Below are 19,555 nucleotides of genomic sequence, written 5' to 3' on the forward strand. Positions count from 1 at the left end.
GTAACAAGAAACATTGTATCTTCTATCTCTATATTGATAATGAAGGACCAATTTTGTGCTCCTCCTAGCGGTCGCGTCACGTTTTTCTCGGTACTGTGACCTGGACTGTAAGAGTGCAACGCACATAGTGGCAATAGTCAACTTTCAACTCTGAAGCAGAATAAACACTTTTCGTTTTGCATTCGTTTACATGGCGACGTGTGACGACACCGCTGAGAGGCGTAAGGACATCATGACATCATAACATTTTTCCTCAACATCGTCAATTATCATGCCAAGGCGTTATCTTAATGGCCGGAATGTCAAAAGACGTCGGACACAGCAATGTGCAGCTGCAGCTGAGACAGGGCCACAACGTCCTCCAAAGTTCATGATTGGGCTTATGCACGAACTCTGTGGGTACTGTGGTGCCCTCCGATTCAGAAGGGAGACGTGCAACTGCTGTCATAACGGGAAGGTTCAGTTACCACCTTTATCACCATATCCAGAGGAACTCAATAATCTATTATGTTGCGGTGATGAACAATCTAAAAACTTCCAGGACAATATAAGGCAGTACAACAGTGCGTGTGGTCATAATTTGTGCGACCGACAGTGAAAACCGGAGTCCAAAAATTAAAAAGGAGTACTGTACACCAAAAATGTGTACAAGGATGTTTTGTCGGCCTCATTAGGTAAGGCCATGGAGTACATCGACTGGGATCCGGCTCTTACAAGAGCTGCCACTGGTTGTCATATTGGGCTCATCCGTCTGTGACGGGGTTTCAGCTAGTTAATAAATAATAGCCATTATTTGAATAAACATTTAAGTTGTGCTGGTGGAAAGAAACTTCATGGTCTTTTTACAAGGTGCTTACCAATAATTTATGTTGACGTGTTAATCCTGAATCATGTAAACTGAAATGCAATTTTAGCAAAATGTCACTTTTCCACACATTCTCTGCATAGCTGCCACCCTCTTCTCTTATCTCGTCATTGTAACAAAGAGTGAATATATTTTCTAGTGTATGTTTAAACTGCCTAACATAGCAACTTCAAAGGCAGTAACGATTCCAAGGAAGGATATACCTTTTTATTTTATTTTTTTCCCTCCACAGTGCAGTTAAGGCAAATGGATCACATGCTGGCCATCAATGGCCAATGGGCAGTTAGTAACATGACTAAACACTGCAGTATAAATGTACATGTCATTATCTTTTTGTTTGTGGCATAACACCAGACCACTTGCATTTTTTTCAGGCAGACCACAACATCGGAGCGACCTATCTTCTATTCAAACAAAAGCAGCCATTACACCGCTATGAAATATCGACGTGAGTATATAAGCAGTGTTAATAGTGCTTCACATTTTATAATTTAATTTTGCTGTCTTGCACAGAAATGGATACATGTGTAAATGAATGTTTCTTGTGACCCCTTTGCCTGAATAAATTAAATTTTGTGTATGGAGATGTGCAGATGAGGCAGCAGAGGTTGTACCAATGAAAGAGCAGCTATGCTTGCTGTTTCAACAACATTGAGCGTTTTGCATAGATATAATGTGCAGTTGTTATTGCTGCCGTTGCATGGATCAGTCAGTCATGCATGATTTTGGATCATGCATGAGTGAGTCATGCATCATGGAGATCTCTCGTGTCTGCGGTTATATTGCAACAGTGACATGCCATGCCTAATGATACTCAATGATGATGATTATGAAAGTGTGTGAGTCTTTTGTGACATGAGTGATAGTGGTCTGATGACAGGGCATTTTATCAAACATGTGTTTTTTTTTTTTGCTTCACTTGCCCCTTCCCACCAATTCAGGCCTAGTAAAAAACTTGCAGAGCCAGTTTTTGCAGTTGAAAGATCATTCGAGTTCAAGTCCTGGTCATGGCCAAGATGAATTGGCAAAATCGGAATATGGCAGAGAAGAAGTTTGTTTCCATGGACATACTCTTCTTGTGTCTCCATCTTGGGGTGGACCCAAAGCCTGGGCCCGGTCCTTCCCTCCTCCATGCTTCAAAACGCACAGCAAACAAGTGAAAAAGTGGGTCAATCATCATGCTCCCTTATTTTTTTTCGGTTCTTCTTCTTCTTCTTCTTCTTCTTCTTCTTATTCTTATTCTTATTCTTATTCTTATTCTTATTCTTATTCTTATTCTTATTCTTATTCTTCTTCTTCGTATTTGATGAAACAAATAGGACAATACAACCTTAAGGTCAGGTCAGGTATGGGAGCATGTACCGGAGCAGCGCTTCACTGCATCCACTTTCCGCCGGTACTCCAGGGGCCTCCTTCTGGCCATCTCCCGGCAGATGCCTGGCCAATCCCCATCTGCTGCAACCACGAGGCACGTGGTCGGCCCATTGGCCTCCTCCACTCACGATGCTCCCTCACTGAAAGAATCTGGTGAGCAGGATCAGCGACAGGAAAACGAGCCACATGCCCATACAGCCGCACCTGACTCATGGACTATGCAGGTAACAAATCTCATTTGAGTTTCTCTCAGCAACCGCTTGACAGACACAAACTCCGACCAGCGATAGCCAAGGATTCTCTGAAGAGACATGGTACCAAAGGAATTAAATTTGTCTCAGATCCCTGGTCAGAGTCCAAGTGTCACATCCATAGAGCAAGACTGGAAGCACCAAGGACCTGAAGACTCAGACTTTCGTCCTCCCGCACAGGTACCGGCAGTGCCACACCCCATGATCCAGTGAATCCATGACTCCTCAGGCCCGACCCAGACGTCTATTGACCTCTGACTCACAGCCAGCAGAGACATGAATATCACTGCCAAGGTAAGTGAATCTCTCTAACCTCAACATCCTCGCCACAAACAGGATAGCAACATCCAATATGTCATTGAAAGCCTGGATCTTAGTTTTGACCCAGGAAAGCCATAATTCCAGTGGCTCCGACTTCTCATTCAGCACCCCCAAAAGGATATCTAAAGTCTCCGCAAAGATGACTGCATCATCTGCGAAATCAAGGTCAGAGATGTTGACATTCCCAAACGATGTACTGCAGCTTGATCTCTCAGACATCCTCCCCAGTCCATACAAGTGCTGAAAAGTGTGGGGGCCAGTACACACCCCTGACGAACTCCAGTAACAACTGGAAATAAATCAGAGATTGTCCCACCACATTTCACAGCACTCTCAGTACCAGAGTAGAGTTCAGACATCAGATCGATCCGTTTTGGTGGCAACCCACAAAGACCAAGAATCCTCCAGATGGCATCCCGATTCACTGAATCAAACTCTTTTCGGAGATCAAACTGGGCTGCAAGCAGCCCCTGCCGAAACTCTCGTCTGCGTTTGGTGAGGACCCGAAGACCAAGGATACGGTCAATCGTTGACTTCTTTGGTATAAAGCCTGACTGCTCTGGACGCTGGTGCTCAAGCAAATGGTGGCGAACTCTATCAATAATTATCCAAGCAAAGATCTTGTCTGGCACTGAGAGCAGTGTCACCACTCGGTCGTTGTTGCAGTCTTGGCAATCACGCTTCCCTTTCCAGAGAGGCACAACCAGGCCCCTCTTCCAGTCAGTTGGGATGATGCCTGTGTTGCAGCGAGAGCACACAACTGCATGCAACGACATGAGTTCAACGTGTCCATCAGCCTTGAGAAGTTTAGCATGGATACCACAGATCCCAGGAGCTTTACACCATTTCAACCAGTTCACCGCAGCCTGTGTTTCCACAAACGAAGGTTGGCCACACACAGTTGATTGGAGGGTCAGTAATCGGGATTGTAACACCCCTGACATCCAACTCTACAGCTGGTGGATCAGCCTGGTGCAGCTGTTCAAAGTAACTGCCGCAGTGGGCCTTCACTTCGGACTCTTCTGTCAAGAGTCACCACCCTCTGCTCTAACTGCAGTGCACCGAGGGACGGGCTTGGAGGAACGCAATGCGTGAATTCCCCTGGAAGCAGAACGAGAATCACTTGACCACAGGTGATGCTCTACCCCCTCACAGATTCCAAGCATATAGGCCTCCTTATTCACCCTTGGTGCATGTGCAGTTTTACGCCTCAGCTCCCTGAACAGCTCAGCTCTGCCATTCAGCCTGGCCTTGCGACTGGTCAATGGTATCCAGTGTCCCTTGAGAGACAAAATCTTGTTCACCCTTCGGTGAGTTCCAAGACATCCACTGGCAACATCAAGGACGATGGTCTTGAAGGCACTCCACAACTTTTCAGGATTCCCCAAAGCACCCAGACCCCCCCAAATCTCCACTCAGCCTGTTCGCAAACTCCTCAGCTTCCCTCTCATCCTTGAGCTTGTCAACATCCAGCCTAGGCTGGGATGGTACTATTCTCCTGGATTTAAGCTGCAACTTCAGAGTTGCTACAACAAGCCTGTGATCAGTATTGAGGAACTGAGCACTCCGGTAGACCCTGCAGTTCTGGATCATCCTCCAGTGACCATCAACGAGCACATGGTCAATCTCCTTTACCACACCGCCAGCGTTTGAATACCAAGTCCAGCGTTGAGCCTGTGGGCGCTCAAACAATGAACCAGCCACCCTAAGTCCGTGACTTTTTGCAAAGTCAAGGAACTTCATGCTATTCTGGTTCACAGTTCCAGACCCATGGCAACCAACACGTCTCGTAACCATCCCTATTAGTTCCAGTCGATGCATTGAAATCCCCCAAGACGAGAAGAGTATTTCGCCTGAGGCATTGATCAAGTACAGACTTGAACATGGCATGGAATGTGTCCTTCACAGTGAGATCGCTCACCTCAGTCAGAGCATATACAGAGACCAGGGAAATGACACCCAAGGAGTGAGGAATCCTTCGTCTCATAATACGGGTGTTACCTCAATTATCAATAGTCAGCTTATTGGACACAGCTACAGCAACTCCTTGGGCGTGGTAACCATCAGAGCGACCAGACCAATAGTAGGTGTAACCACCCACCATGATCTCGCCGCAATCCGGTCTCCGACCCTCAGAGAGTGCTGCAATACCGATGTCTAAACGCTTGAGCTCAGATGATAACAGACAGGTGATCATCCTCTCAGGGATCGGACATTCCAGGCACCCACCTGAAGGGACCATCTCAGGTTACCCCACGGAGACCGCTGTCTGGTGGACAACACTTCAGCACCACCCCAACACACACTCCCGCAATCTGACCCGGGAAGGTTACCCCGTCGTTTCCCTCCTATCATCAAAGTTTGGGGGCCCTGAAGGCTTTGCCCCAATCCCGTCCTCTGGCGAGCTGCACTGCGAAGGGCAGCTGCACAGGTGGTACTCCCATGGAGTGGATTTTCATTTTTTTTATGCTTCTGGAACGTTTTTGTGGAATGAAGTGTTTTACGGTGGCTGGAGTGCAAATCTTGGCACCAACCTCCTAATAAAAAGTAACCCAACTGCAGGAGGACGTCGGCAGACACGATTGGGCACTCGATATGGAAGGCCATTGACTCACAATGGATGGCCATTGACCATCACAAGGAGCTCCTCCGCCCTTTGACAGGTTTTGTTCTTCATCCTGCTGGGTGTCCGTATCATATTCCCTCATCACCAAGAAACTTGGTGGGGGAGACTGTTTAGTTGCCGACAACCCGACCATGGAACAGGTTGGTCCAGGTTTACATGGTACCTGTAGCAAGTCACAGATCTAATCTGACCTGACCTGACCTGACCTGACCTGACCTGACATGACACCAATGACAAACCTTAAGAGATTTTAAATAAATGTGCATCGAGATTACTACGACTACTACTACTACTACCACTTTAATAGCTCCAATTATTACCAACTTCTGGTGGGGTCAGCCAAGGAACAGTTTTGGTCCAATATTTTCACAAACAAACAGGCCAGGCCTGACATTAAACTGAAGGTAACAGGAATTTGTGATTTTGTTTGGGTGCAGGTGATAACTCCCATGCTCTTCGCGAAAGACACCGTCGGATCGTTAACATTCCCCTAACTAACGCTGGCAGATTGGATGCCCACTTTGACATCCTCCCGAGAGATGGTGCACATTTGATGTCTCGCCCTGCCTGAAAAACATGAGGATAGCATAACATTTTATTGATGGGCTCAAATTTGAACCCAGGCTTGACAGCCAGAGGCAAGTGCACATACCTCTCGGGTCTTGGCTATCCTGACGGTCCACTAATATGCTTTGAGCGGCAATCGGAGATTAAGGTAAAACAAACTTGACTATTCTACAGCTAATTTTTTGCGACTCGGTGTGACAATCAAGTAAAAGTGGCTTCATTTTCTCTCGTGAAGGGGAACATGTAATAATTTACTAGCTTTTTTATTATGCATTATTACCTTGCGTGTGATGCGAAAAGCAAGGTGAAGCAACTAGTTCACTTTATCTGTACGTCCACAGACGCCCTCTGTGATCGCAGAACGACTTGATGTCAATTGAATGTGATATTTTGAATACTGTATAACACTAATTGGAAGAAATAAAACCTGCAGCATAGCAGTACTATGGTAATTGCTTGTCTGCCTGTCTGCCAGTCAAACAAAATTGAAAACCATTCCAAACATTAAACTTACTGTTTTTAGGGACATCATTAAGGACACAAACAGGTGTTTTAAATAAGATGGTGCAAAAGATTATGTATAAATGGTGATAAACTTCTGAAAAAAAAGTTTTAGTTTTTCTTCTGCAGCCCTTAACTGTTATTTTAATTCAGTTGAATTATATACTTGAACACGAACACAAATAGTCTTGTCACTTCCAAAACCTCCAGTTTAGCAGTACTTGGACAAAATATTATGCCATATTGGTTAATCAAATTTTCTGCTCGCACTTTCTGGCAGGGGAATATAACAGTTTGAAGGAAATATAGATTGTGCTCGGAAATGAAAAACAAGAGTTGAAAATACAATTCCCGTGTCCTTTGTCTCAAGACGGCATTGTATGGTTTCAGCCAGTGGTTTCAATGAGCAAATTATACAAGATACTGTTACGAATTCGCGCCCACCGGCGTGCGAACGACCGCTTTTCACTAATAGTAGCAGCTCGCCCACTGGACGGACAATTCAGTCGTGACCTTCCGGAACCCTGTCACGGGTGGGTCTTCAACCCCACCACGGCCTAGCCAATTTTCTACCCGCGCAAAATAGGGTCAATCGCCGAATATCGGTATACCTAAAGCCGCTGTCACACCTTGACGTTTTAGCTAGCGTATGGCAACGTATCAAAATGTATGTAAAATGCTGGCGTACGCTGAACTATTGATGTTTTTTTTAAATGTTTGGGCATATAATAACGTGGTGGACGTATGCATAACGTATTAGTAACGTACACAGAACGTTTTAATCACATATAGATAACTTATACCAACTAATGCTGAGCGTGTTGTCGGCGTTCACAACCTCTGCCTAACGATAGTCTAACTTGTGCATAGCGCGCGGCAGCGTATCGCCGACGATCACGTGGCGTAGGCTATTAATAGGCTACGGCTCAACGATTCAAATCATAACTGCACTAGACATCAAAGTGTGAAGCTGCTGTCACACCTTGACGTTTTAGCCAGCGTATGCCGACGTATGAAAAATTTGCCGAACCAAGCTGGCACACGTCGAATACGTTGTGGGTAAGTTTTGTATACGTTAAGAGCACACTGGCATACGTCATTGTATGCCGAGTACGTCGAGAAATTTTCAGCATGTTGAAAATTTATCGACGTACTCGACGTATGACACACATTCCGCATACGCTGACATAAGTTGTCGGCACGCTACGCTATCGTTGACACACGTCGACATACGTTACTTGTATGTTACTCATAAGTCGAAACACGTCAAGGTAATGGTTAGCGTCAGTGTTCCAGACTCCCTGGTTTTTTTTTTTTTCATTTTTTTTTCTTCGGTATGACGGTTATGATTTAAATCGTTGAGCAGCAGCCTTTTAATTATATTATATTATAACCACACTAGAAATGGAAGTGTCAACATGACCGTCATACCGAAGAAGAAAAAAAAAGAAAAAAAACAGGGAGTCTGGAACACTGATGCTAACCATTACCTTGACGCATTTCAACTTATGAGTAACATGTGTCGACGATCGCGTAACGTGCCAACAACATGTTACTCATCGGTTAGAAATAAGTTTCGGGTACACTAAACATTACCTCGACGTGTTTCAACTTATGAGTAACTTTCAAGTAACATGTGTCCACGATCGCGTAACGTGCCTACAACTTATGGCCAGCATTATGCGGAACGTGTGAGTCATACGCTGGCATACGTCGGGAAATTTCAAGCATGGAAAATTTGTCTAACAGCTCGGCGAACTACGATGTTTGCCAGTGTACTACGACGTATGCCAGCGTGCTCTTAACGTATACAAACTTACCCATAACGTATTTGACGTGTGCTGGCGTTTTAGCCCAATTTTGCACACGTCAGGCATACGTTGGCTAAATCGTCAAGGTGTGACAGGGCCTTAAGTACCTGCACGGGTAGCCAACCAGGAGACCGTACCTCGACGCAGGTCGGCTTGGACACGAACCGCTCAAGCGGTCCGTTCCGTTCTTCAGTGATAACTGAGTGGGTATTATCGCCCGACCTCGCTGGATCCGATTCTATTTAACGGGTATTTAAAACCCAACTAATATTCCGAGATGCAATATGGCGTTCCAATGGGGGGAAAAGACACGCCGAACGGGTTACATTTAGACCAGCACATTTATTATTTTCACACATGCACATATACAGCCCTGCAATCAATGCAGGTATTGAAGAACACGTATACAGGCAAATAATCATGCACGGGACGGGGACAAAGACACGAGCAAGGTGAAAGCACTACGACCGTCGATCAGCAATTATCTAGTCACTTAACAGTTTTTACTTACAGGACACGGCGCCACCAACATTCATTCAAAAGAAAGGAAAAGGCCACCCCCAAAGACGAGGGCGCGAGACAGGGTCCAAAGACCTTTATGGCGTGGAGCCTGGTTGACCGATCGGACCCCACGAGACCGTTGCAGGTTACCTGCACCCTCGTGGTGCGATGGTGGGTGAGCTCTCTCCGACGCTCTCCTCTCGGGTGCGCAGGCTGCGCGGCAGAGCTGCAAAGCGGCGCCTCCTGTCCGTGTCCTTCGTGCCACGCCCGGACTCCCCACCGACTGCGAGCTCCGCCAACTCGACCCGAACCACTGAACCCAAGACTCTCCGAAGACCAAGACAAAACCACCACGAAGAAGACACCAGCAACAACAACTTTACTTGGCGTCCTGTGCGCCGTTATATTCCTCAGTTCCAACGCCTCGCTCCTCCCCGTTTATCGCTCCACCCCCCTTCCAGCTCCTGCGGGAAGCTTCCAGAAAAGGGGCGTGCCTTCTTGCCCCCCCCTCCCCACGCGCCTCGCGGGGGCCGAGAGAATCATTCTTGGCACAGGTCCAGGGAGATTCATTCCCTCAAAATGAGGCCCCTCCTTCACATGACCTTTGACCTGCATCGCCCTTCCCCCACACCAAAGCGCGGGGAAAACAGGCGGGAATAACAAGGCGGGAGAATGAGGCGGTAAATTATCTACGCACCATCGGAACTCCTCTGGTTTCTTTCGCTTCGTAGAGACGGTTTACATGAGCAGAGAGGGTTGTGATGTGGTTTGTGGAGATGGGGATCGACAGTTGGCGTAGCGGGGAAGGTGGTTAGGTGGTTGGCATAATTGTTGGTGGTGGCGGCGGAGGCCGCCGCAAAGCGGTGGTTGAGAGCGACGTTGGTGGTGGTGGTGATTTGGTTGTGATTGGTGGTGGAAGTGATCGTGGTTGTGGTGATGGTTGTGTGGTTGGCGTTGTGGTTATTTGGGAGCGAAGTTGGTTGTTGTAATGGTGGTTGAGATGTGGTTGGTCCAAAATAACGATAGGAAAAGAAAAACACTATCTCCAAAGGATCGCAGCCCTGTTACACGAATAAATTCCATTAAGCAACGGTGGGGAAATCTAACTGAACACAGATTTATCGATCTAACTGAACAAAGGACCTTTATGGTGTTCTGCGAATTTCCACAGCCATAACAATACCTTTGATATTCAAATAAATTGCCTTGGAGTACTTGAATACCTGCTGAATAATTGGCTGTTACACAAATTGTCACACAATTTGATCTTAAAGTGACAAAGTATCAAGTTAAAACTAACTATTTAAATTGTTTGTAATTGTGGAATTTGGGTCATCTTACTATAATTCACCGTCTGTCCGTTTGTCTGTTTCCTGGTAACACAAAAACGGCTGAACCGATCGCAATCATTTTTTGGGTGTGTAATCCTGGGACCCCTTGGAGTAAAATAGGCATAAATATAATAACATGACCCCCTTGATGGCTCCCGTAGGGAGTGCGTGCTTCTTGTACTAGTAATGCCTGCCTCCTCAGGGAGAGAAATATGGTGTCAATACCCCCTTCCTCCAGCAGGAATCGGTGGTTAAACCACTTGCACTATTCCACGTGAACAGACGAAAATTGCAAGTAGTCTCTCCACACTCGCAAGTTGGGGGGAGAGGGTGGGGTTAATTTTTACCCCAGAGTACCCTGAGCACGTATGCAAAGTTTGGTGGAGATCGGCCAAGCCGTTTTTGATTCTATAAAGCGCAGACGTGCATACATATACACAGAAAATTGCTGAGTTTTAGTATGACAGCAGTCTTAATCAGCAGTTTTATGTTAAATTTCTTAAAGGCATTTAAAAATGTGACCAAACAGACAAAAATAAACAAATAAAGAGGAAACATGATTGCTACAAAACTATCCAGGTTCCTCCTGATGACTATCTTTCCTCTTTACTTCTTTGGGTTCCTTCTTGGTCTTCCGTTTCATTTGGATCATTGTTTTTACAAATCTAAATTTCGAACCATGAACTTGTCAGTGTAGGTTTTGGATGTGTCTAAGGAATTTTATTTTTCAATGCAACTGTTTGGGATGTATAGCATATTATACCATGGAACAATGTTATCGCAAGATAATTAAGATGGAGATAAGGAGGTTTGGTCCGTCATTCCTGTACTATATCTACAACCCAACACTCCCACTCTACTAGTAGGTGTTACTAATTATACAACTCACCCCCAAAAAATAAATTTATTGGCCAGTGTTCCATCATTCAATTGCCTCTTATTCTGAAAATATCCTGTGGAATCTTAAACATGCCAATCTTAAATGCAGATCGAGCAGATGGCTTTGCCCCAAGCTGAAAGGCTGTAGCATCCAATTTGCTACACCCTTTGCTGATATTGTATTATAACGGCAGTGTTTCCAGACCAAACAGACAGACAGATAGTACTTCAGAACAAAGTACAACCTGTGGTAAAATGAGCTGTGAGACTGATGCAACATACAATAATAGGAGGAAGACCTGATTTGCATATTTTGAGATAACTATATGATGATTATTACATTGTGTCTAATTTCATGTTATGTTTGTGCAGGAGAGTTTACTCTGAAATGTCTCATATTCTCTCTTACTCCATGCAACACCTGCTGTCTCTGCTTCACCAGCGCTTGGGTCCTTCAGCTGGACAGCTACACAGAGCCATTTGGCAGCTTGAGGGGCATTTGTGGTCCAGTAATCGAGCCCCCTGCTAGTCTTTTAGACAAAGGGTGACATCAAGATCACCTTCTAGTTAATGATGACAAAGCTTTAGAAATGCTTCAAAAATGTTTTTTTTTATTATTTTTTTTTCATATGAATGGACTTTCAATGGCAATAAGGTCCATGTAATGTAAAGGATTTCATTTTCTTTATGTGTTCATGTTTTTACAAGAACCCCTTGTTTATTTTTGGACTTTTTAGTTGCCATCTTGTGTTTTTGATGACTTTTTTGTTGTTGTTGTTGTTAAGCATGCAAAATATTTCAGATTCCCAAACTTCGTTTTTTTTTCCATCCTCCTGGCAGCACTGTTAAAATGGTGGCCATGAGTAATCCATCGCAAAGTCAGATGTGATGGTCTCAAGCAAACTGAATTCCCCATTGTAAAGGCTGTAGGCTGCATGCGAACCAGAAAATTGGCTTACATACTCTGAAATTTCTAATATCCTAAATTAGTGTTTCCCAAACTATGGGTCGCGACCCAAACGTGGGTGGCAAAGGGTCCAAAAATGGGTCATGAGGACCCCGGCAAATTATTTTTTTTAAATAAATCAAATGGGTAAAAGGCAATCACGCAAACTCCACATCGTAGGACAGTGCCGTTTGGTACCGTTCCACTCGATAATTCAACCCAAGGTGCCTGCACGGGTAGCCAACCTGCTCGACACTTCCGTTTCTACCTACTCTTGCCGTTCTGTACCGTTCAGTACTTTGTACCCGCCCAAAACGGTTAACTGCAGGCCAATCATTTCGCCAGCTCGCCTTTCCAATTACTCGCTCTCTCTGCAACCGAAGTAATTTTGTGAGGTGACTAACTCAGTCCGGTCACTTCACATTGGCTGACCGACAAGTTGAGACGCTGTTTTGTGTGATCTGCCTTGCTGGCTGGACTGCGCAGCGCAGTTTTCTGCTCCACATTGCGTTGCGTGTTTTGTGTCAGTTTGCCTTGACACTGACTCCACTGACTGATCTAGTCGCCTATTTCGTTTTGCAGGATGGCAAAGCGTTCCTACAAGCAAGCATTTTTGGATGTGGGCTTCATTTCTATCAGTGATCGTGGTTATATGAAGCCACAATGTGTTGTGCTTAAAAGTGCTGTCCATCGAATCGCTGAAGGAAAACAAACTGAAGAGGCATCTGGCGACAAAGCACGCGGAGCACGTCAACAAGGATCGTGAGTTTTTCGAGCGCCGAGAAGCGGCTCTGAAGCGGAGCCGGTTTGAGCCGGCGACTAATCCAGCGCTTTTGGCTGCCAAGCAAGCGACGCTGGCATCCTACCTCATCGCAAGGAAGATGAAGCTGCACACGATCAGCGAACAGCTCGTCAAACCCACAGCCATGGACATGGCCAGACTCGTCTGCGGCGACGACGCGGCCAAGAAAATGCAGTCCATCTCGCTATCCGACAACACGATTCGCAGCCGCATCGTCGACCTTTCACTAGATATAAAGGACCAGGTGGTGGTCCGCATGAAGAAGGCGGGAAAATGGAGCTACAAACTCGATGAGTCAACGGATGTCGGAAACGACGCCCAGCTCATGATTTTCGGGAGGTACAAGGGTGAGACGGACCTCGAGGAAGAATTTCTATTCTGCACGCCAATGAAAACGACGACAACTGGCGCCGATATCTTCAACCTCGTGGACAACTTCCAACAAGAAGAAGGCCTGAGCTGGGAAAACTGTCAGCCTGTGCACCGACGGCGCTCCCGCGATGCTTGGTGTTCGACAGGGATTCACTGCGCGAGTCAAGCAAGTCAATCCGAACGTCAGAATTTTCCACTGCCTTTTGCATCGCGAGAACCTTGCTGCGTAACATCTGTCGCCGGATCTTTCGGCAGTGATGCAGGAGGTTGTCGCCGTTGTCAACTTCGTCAAAGCCAGCGCCGTGAACTCTCGCCTGTTCGAGAAGATGTGTGTTGACTTCTCGTCTGAATTCCAACATCTCCTCTTCTACTCCAGTGTGAGATGGCTCTCCCGCGGCAAGGTCCTGCGTCGTGTAGTGGAGCTACGAACAGACCTGCAGATATTCCTCAACGAGAAGAACCATCGCCATGCCATCCAGTTCCACGAAAAGCCCTGGATGCTCAAAGTCTGCTACCTCAACGACGTCTTCGCCTCAGTGAACGAACTGAACACATCCATGCAAGGCAGGGATCAAAACATCCTCACGCTCTCCGAGAAACTGTCGGCCTTCAAGGAAAAGCTACTGCTCTGGAGCGCGGAAGAACAGCGGCGTTTCCGTCATTGAACGAGTACTTGGAGGAGTGGGAGGACGACGAGATTGGAGCGCTCGATGCGATCAAGCCCATCCTGGTGAACCATTTGGAGAACCTGATCATTGAGTTAGATCGCTACATCCCGGACAGAGATCTGGCGTCCCAGCACTGGATCAGGAATCCGTTCCAGGCAAAGGTTGACGACCTGTCTGAGGATGTCCATGGACTGCAGGGAGAGTTAATCGAGCTGCATCACTACGAGTTCCATCGCCAACTCTACGCCAAAGCGTCACTTGGAGAGTTCTGGACTGCGGTCAAGAAAGAAAAGCCCCTAATCGGCGCCGAAGTCTTGAATTTTTTACTCCTGTTTGCGACCACGTATCTGTGCGAGCAAGGCTTTTCGGCGCTGACGGTCATCAAAACCAAGGCGCGCAATCGCCTCGACCCCGGCCACGACATGCGCATTGCGCTCAGCAAGATCGAGCCCCGCATTGAAGACATCATGCAGACGAAGCTGCAATTGCACCTCTCGCCCTAATATAGTATGTATTAGCGCTACTTGTCTGATTTTATTATGATATTATGTTTCGTGGAAAAAGTCGTTGATTGAAGCTTGGGTCGCGAGATTTTCACCACACCCGGATTTGGGTCACGCTCAAAAAAGTTTGGGAAACACTGTCCTAAATAGTCATCCTTGTTGAAGCTGTTGTTTCCCCAGTCTGTCACCATATTGCATTATTTTGTAAGTTATATTCAGGCATATCATACATGAAGTGCCTATGAATGTTCAAGAACATAGAGAACTTTCACTGAAATTATGCAAGCACAAAAAGAGCACATGTAGTGCAATTGGGACAATTTATTCCCTGTTTTATAGTGTCAATATAATCGTACAATGTCGTAAAGGAAGAGCATCATGTGCAAGATCAAGAGGTTAATAGGAATACGAATAATAATTGGCTCCATTAGAACGATTCCAAAAACTACACACCAGGAGGAAATGTCATCCTGAAGTTAAAAACAACAGGCAACACCAATCTGGCAGATCGGTGAAACTCTCAAGAGAAACAAAAAAATCCGTGTCGGGCTATTGTATTGAACTGAACAAACCTCTGCCATCATTCTTCAGTGATATAATGAAAAATGTTGGGATTTATTGAGATTTACAAAAAGAGAACCAGTGTCGTTTGTGAATATAAACTCCAAGGAATATAACAATCGCAGCTGTACATGAGACTTCTATCATTATGTAAATGATCAGTGTCACGTGACAGTGTAAAGAACAATCTGGGGGCTTGGAATGTGGAAACGGGTTCTGTGTACCTGAGAAAATAAAATGGAGTGAGCCTTCTCTTTAAAGTTCTGCAGATCCCTTTGGGGAAAGTTTGTTTGTGGTTGTACTTGGTTGCGTATTCTTGGATTTAGATCCAGTTATGATGTATTGTACTTGTATACATCCAAGGCAGGATGCTGTAGCACTTAAAGGTGGCGTGGTTCACAGCATGGTGCCACTTTTGTGGATATTGATGATGTGGGTTATGAGGCTGGGAGTTAAAGCGTGGTTCATGAGTTCCTGCATTGCATTTTACACATTGTACACAATGCAGCCAAAGATTCCTGGTGTGATGGGGGATTATTGGTGGTTTGAGATGGTGGTGAGCCGGTTTAACAAGCAATCATTCCTGTATGGATTAAGTTTACCAAGTTTTTTTTTCAGATGCCCCGATTCAAGTGAGAGTGAGTATTGCATCATACTCCTGGTCTCAGCCTTGTAAATGGGTAAGAGGTCTTGAGGGATAAGGAGGTGGGCCACTCATCCCAAAGTGCTCACCTTTGGTCCTCCTCGAGTTACAATGTTGATGTGGTTTGTCTTGTTGAATCTTTTTTTTTGTATACATGGTCAAGGCTTGTGAAAGAGCTACAACAGAAGGAAAAGGGGGAAACACCAACAGTTGAGTATAAGTGAAAGAGATCAAGGGGAAGGGGGAGTATACATGGTCGAGGCTTGTGAAAGAACTAGAACAGAAGGAAAAGGGGGAAACACCAACAGTTGAGTATAAGTGAAAGAGATCAAGGGGAAGAAGGACACTGGGTGAATAAACTGCTCAAGCTGAATGAAACGCAGCAAGAAGGGGAAAATAGGAATTAAACAAAAGTTACAAACCAACCGATAACTAACAAACAAAAAGAGGTGAGGGGGAAGAAATCACAATAACGTGAAAAAGGGGAGTGCTTGGGAATGGGGTCATTTGGGGGAGAAGAGAACATGAGTATGGTTGGGGGGGGGTGATGTGAGGTAGTGTAAGCCCTGTCGGGAAGAATGGGGCTGAACAGACTGGGGAAGTTGGTTCCACAGGTGAGGGGAACAAATGAGTGGAGGTGAGTAGTGAGTCTGGATTTTGGGAGTTTAACAAGAGGGTTACTGGCAGACCATGTGTGCCTTTTTTTGTTTCTGTTACTCCCAATTTTCTGTAAGGCAGAGGGTGCAAGACCAAAAAGGAGTTGGTAGAACACTGAGGACCCAAACCTGTCTGTGATGTGAAAATAACAGGCCGAGATACTCAGCTTTCACGGGAGATCCCAGTGATTGTTTTTTTGTTAGGGCCTTGCTTTCCATGGCATCAAGCAAGGGAAGGTGGAAGGCAGGGCCACCAGCCCAGATTGAAGAGCAATACTCCCATCAAGCTGCGAGGGCTATCAAAAATTCAGATTGGCCAAGGAAAGACCTTGCACAATGGAGGATTCCCAGTCAGTGGCTAGCTTTTGAGGCCATTTTGGAAAAATGGTCTGCCCAAGAAAGTTCATGACTGATGGTGAGACCCAAAGGTTTGAGTGATTTTACCTTTTCAGGCAGTTTGTTTAGGAAGTAAATGGGAGGGGTTGCCAGATGGTTCTTTGGGAAAGACAGGGTGAGTGTGTGGGATTTGTCCAAGTTGAAAGACATTTTCCAGCAATTGGACCAGCTCCTGATTCTATCAAGGTCTGCAGAGAGGGAATAGGCTATGCCTGTCTGAAGGATGAGAAATATGGCAGAGGGTGGCATCATCAGCAAAAGGATAAGCAGGATTTTCCAGGGAATCAAAGGTAATTGATGAAGATAAGGAACAACACTGGACCAAAGACACTCCAGCCTTGACAGGGAGAGTAGGTGAGAGGTTCCCATTGAGAGCTACATGCTGACTATGGGAGTGGAGGAAGTGAGTGAGCCATCATAGGAGGTGGCCTTGTATTCCCTAAGCAGAGAGTTTGGATATCAAGTTGGGGTACCAGACTGTATGAAATGCTTGAGATGTGGCGAGAAATACAGCCCCGATCTCTGTTTGAGATTGAGGACTTCCAACCATTGTTGGGAGAGTAGAAACAACACGTCCAGAGTAGAATGTGTGGGCGTGAAACTGAACTGATGATCTGAGATAAGCCTTTCACAAAAAGGAAGGATTTGGTGTCAACTGCATTGATATATTCCATAACCTTGCTGATGATTGGTAGCAAGCTAATAGGCCTGTAGGTCTCTGTAGTGCAGTGATGTTGGCTAACTTTCAAGCAGACAGATATTGACCTCGAGAGAATGATAAAGTGAACAGAAAGAGGATGAGCAAGAACACCAGAGTGCAGGTTTTTAGGATATGTATATATACATTATACACTGATATTATCTTGGCCTTTCGCAGAATTGGACTCGAGGTTTGGCAGTAACCTCTCCACCTTCTCAAGTGTGAAAAACAGTTTTTTGGAGCAGTAGGAATTTTGAGATGGTGACCCCAGGATTTTACAATAGCGAACTATCAGATTGTGGTGCTCTTGAAAATCAAGGACATTGTGGTGAGTTTATCACAAACAAAGCTTTCATCCGCAACCTCATGGAGTGTACTGCTCTTCCCTCTGGGCTGGTGCTTCTGCCTCACACCAAGCTCGGCTTCACTCCAGGGAAACCAAGGCTTTTAGGCTCATTGCTATCTCCTGTGATGAAGCTGAGTCTTTGGATCTCTCATTCTCTCACTGCAAGCAGGTTGGTGGTCTTTCTGTCTTCTACCATATCCTCTCTGGCCTTCCCCCCCCTGCTCTGTCTGTGCTCTGACCCTCCTATATCTCTGCAGGGTGATCAAGGTACACCAGCATCCCCCTTCTGGTGAAACGACCACAATCAAGAATCACTGCTCACCTTCATTCCTCTTTTTTTTTCCCATCTCTGGAACAAACTCTCACACTTTCTTCAAAACAGCTGTTCACCACCATCTCATATCTTCCCCATCCAAAGTCATGATCTTTTCTACCCCCGTTAATCCACCCAAAACCCACCTTCAAATTCCCTGCTTTCGTTCCTGAAAGTCCCTGTAGTACCATCTTGTGTACCCTACCCCATCCCTCTTCCTTCCACAGATCTCCTATCGTCTCTCTTCCCCACTGTTCTGTGCTTCCCTCTCCCACCACTCTCATCTCCTGTTCCCTTTGTTATATGTTCTGTGTGTGAGCTTTTATACGAGCCTCGACAGTGTATACAGAAAAAAAATCACTCCTTTTACTCAGATTATTACTAGTACGAGACCAAGATCTCTTTGCTTGGCTTTGGATTTCCTGATAAAGTATCATTTTAGTTCTTTCTGCTGTGTTTATGCCAAATCATGGGGTACAGACCCTATTTAACACCATTTTCTGTTTTATTTATGATCACAATATCTGATCGAAGTGCCTGCGTGTAAGCTTGAGGACTTTCAATGAACCAACTTATTGCGAACTACTCGCAAAGACTGCAAAGCTCTTTTGCCTCCTCAGCAAATTTGATCATGAACATCAGCGAGCTTTCAATGCTTTTAATAGAAAGTTTAATGAACGGTCATGTGCAATGTTTAACCTTTGGTGAGCATATAAAGAGGTTCAAAGGAGAATTTCATGATACCAGGAGGAATATTGTAATAATAAAGGGTTATGAGGGAGCGAAGGTTTACTTTCTGTTTCAGGAATTTTTGTCATGGAGGGTTCAGATGAACGAGTCTGCGGTCAGAAAAAAATTCATGGAGTTGGGGGAAAAAAAAAATCTGGGGGGTGAACAATGGTCCAACTCCAAAGCTCAGTGTGTGCTCCTGTGAATGTGGAGAGACTGTAAACTTGGCCTCAATAACGAGGAAAACTAGAGGGGGAGCACTCGGTAGAGTGCAAAACCTCCGCCGCCAATACTGCGAGGTCACTCAAGTGAACCTGATATCCTATTCATTCAATTTGACGTCAACAGTGCTCACAGAGTTATAGTTTGCAATTTTCCCTTTAACTTTTAACTTTTACATACTCAATTCATTCGTCATAACTAGATTCCTTGAGATAGAAATTGATTTTACGTGGGTATATCCACCTGAAATTCCAAAATCAGCCGCAATTATAATTTTGGCATGTTTTTTGTTGAAAATCACTTATAACATGCAGAAATGCAAAAAAATAAAATCGAAATTTTTTTGAAAAAAAGTTGCAAAATTTTCTTTTTTTGGGGGGGGGGGGGGTTGGAAATCACTTAAAACATGAAGATATACAAAAAAAATTCAAATATTTTTTCAAAATGGCCGCCATAGCGGCCATATTGGATTTTAGACCAAGTCCAAAATCTAATGGCATGATCCTTGGACCATACCTAATCCCCCCACCAAGTTTCGTCGAAATCCGTCGAGGAGTTTTTCCGTAATACTGTTCACAAACAAACAGACAGAAAGGGGTGAAAACAGGAACCTCCGTCCATCTTCGATGGTGGAGGTTAACTAGAGGGGGAGCACTCGGGAGAGTGCAAAA

General features: G+C 45.3%; 2 protein-coding genes across 11 annotated transcripts in view; one reads left to right on the top strand and one right to left on the bottom strand.

The window, feature by feature from the left end:
* The window catches only part of TAF1B (TATA-box binding protein associated factor, RNA polymerase I subunit B), a 77,442-nt gene extending 62,303 nt beyond the window's left edge, over positions 1–15,139 (top strand). For 6 of the 8 annotated variants that reach the window (XM_085846859.1, XM_085846861.1, XM_085846860.1 and 3 more), the window contains 3 exons: positions 1,240–1,313; positions 1,807–2,029; positions 12,556–15,139. In XM_085846859.1, the coding sequence (XP_085702985.1) occupies positions 1,240–1,313; positions 1,807–2,029; positions 12,556–12,739 (481 nt within the window). In that variant the 3' untranslated portion in view covers positions 12,740–15,139. Of the gene's footprint in view, positions 1–1,239; positions 1,314–1,806; positions 2,030–11,399 lie in introns of all 8 variants that reach the window. The other 2 variants (XR_015049442.1, XM_085846863.1) reach the window with 2 other exon arrangements.
* The window catches only part of LOC147017325 (uncharacterized), a 133,090-nt gene that overhangs the window by 58,948 nt on the left and 54,587 nt on the right, over positions 1–19,555 (bottom strand). For 2 of the 3 annotated variants that reach the window (XR_015049444.1, XM_085846866.1), the window contains exon 2: positions 15,612–15,698. The exons of the other annotated variant lie outside the window; for it this stretch is intronic. The gene's annotated coding sequence lies outside the window, so the exon portion shown is untranslated. The remainder of the gene's footprint in view (positions 1–15,611; positions 15,699–19,555) is intronic. 3 annotated transcript variants of the gene reach the window in all.

This window comes from Eptatretus burgeri, chromosome 11 (genome assembly GCF_056783735.1).
Source record: "Eptatretus burgeri isolate ZD-2024b chromosome 11, Ebu_testis_v1, whole genome shotgun sequence".
Classification (NCBI taxonomy): Eukaryota; Metazoa; Chordata; class Myxini; order Myxiniformes; family Myxinidae; genus Eptatretus; species Eptatretus burgeri.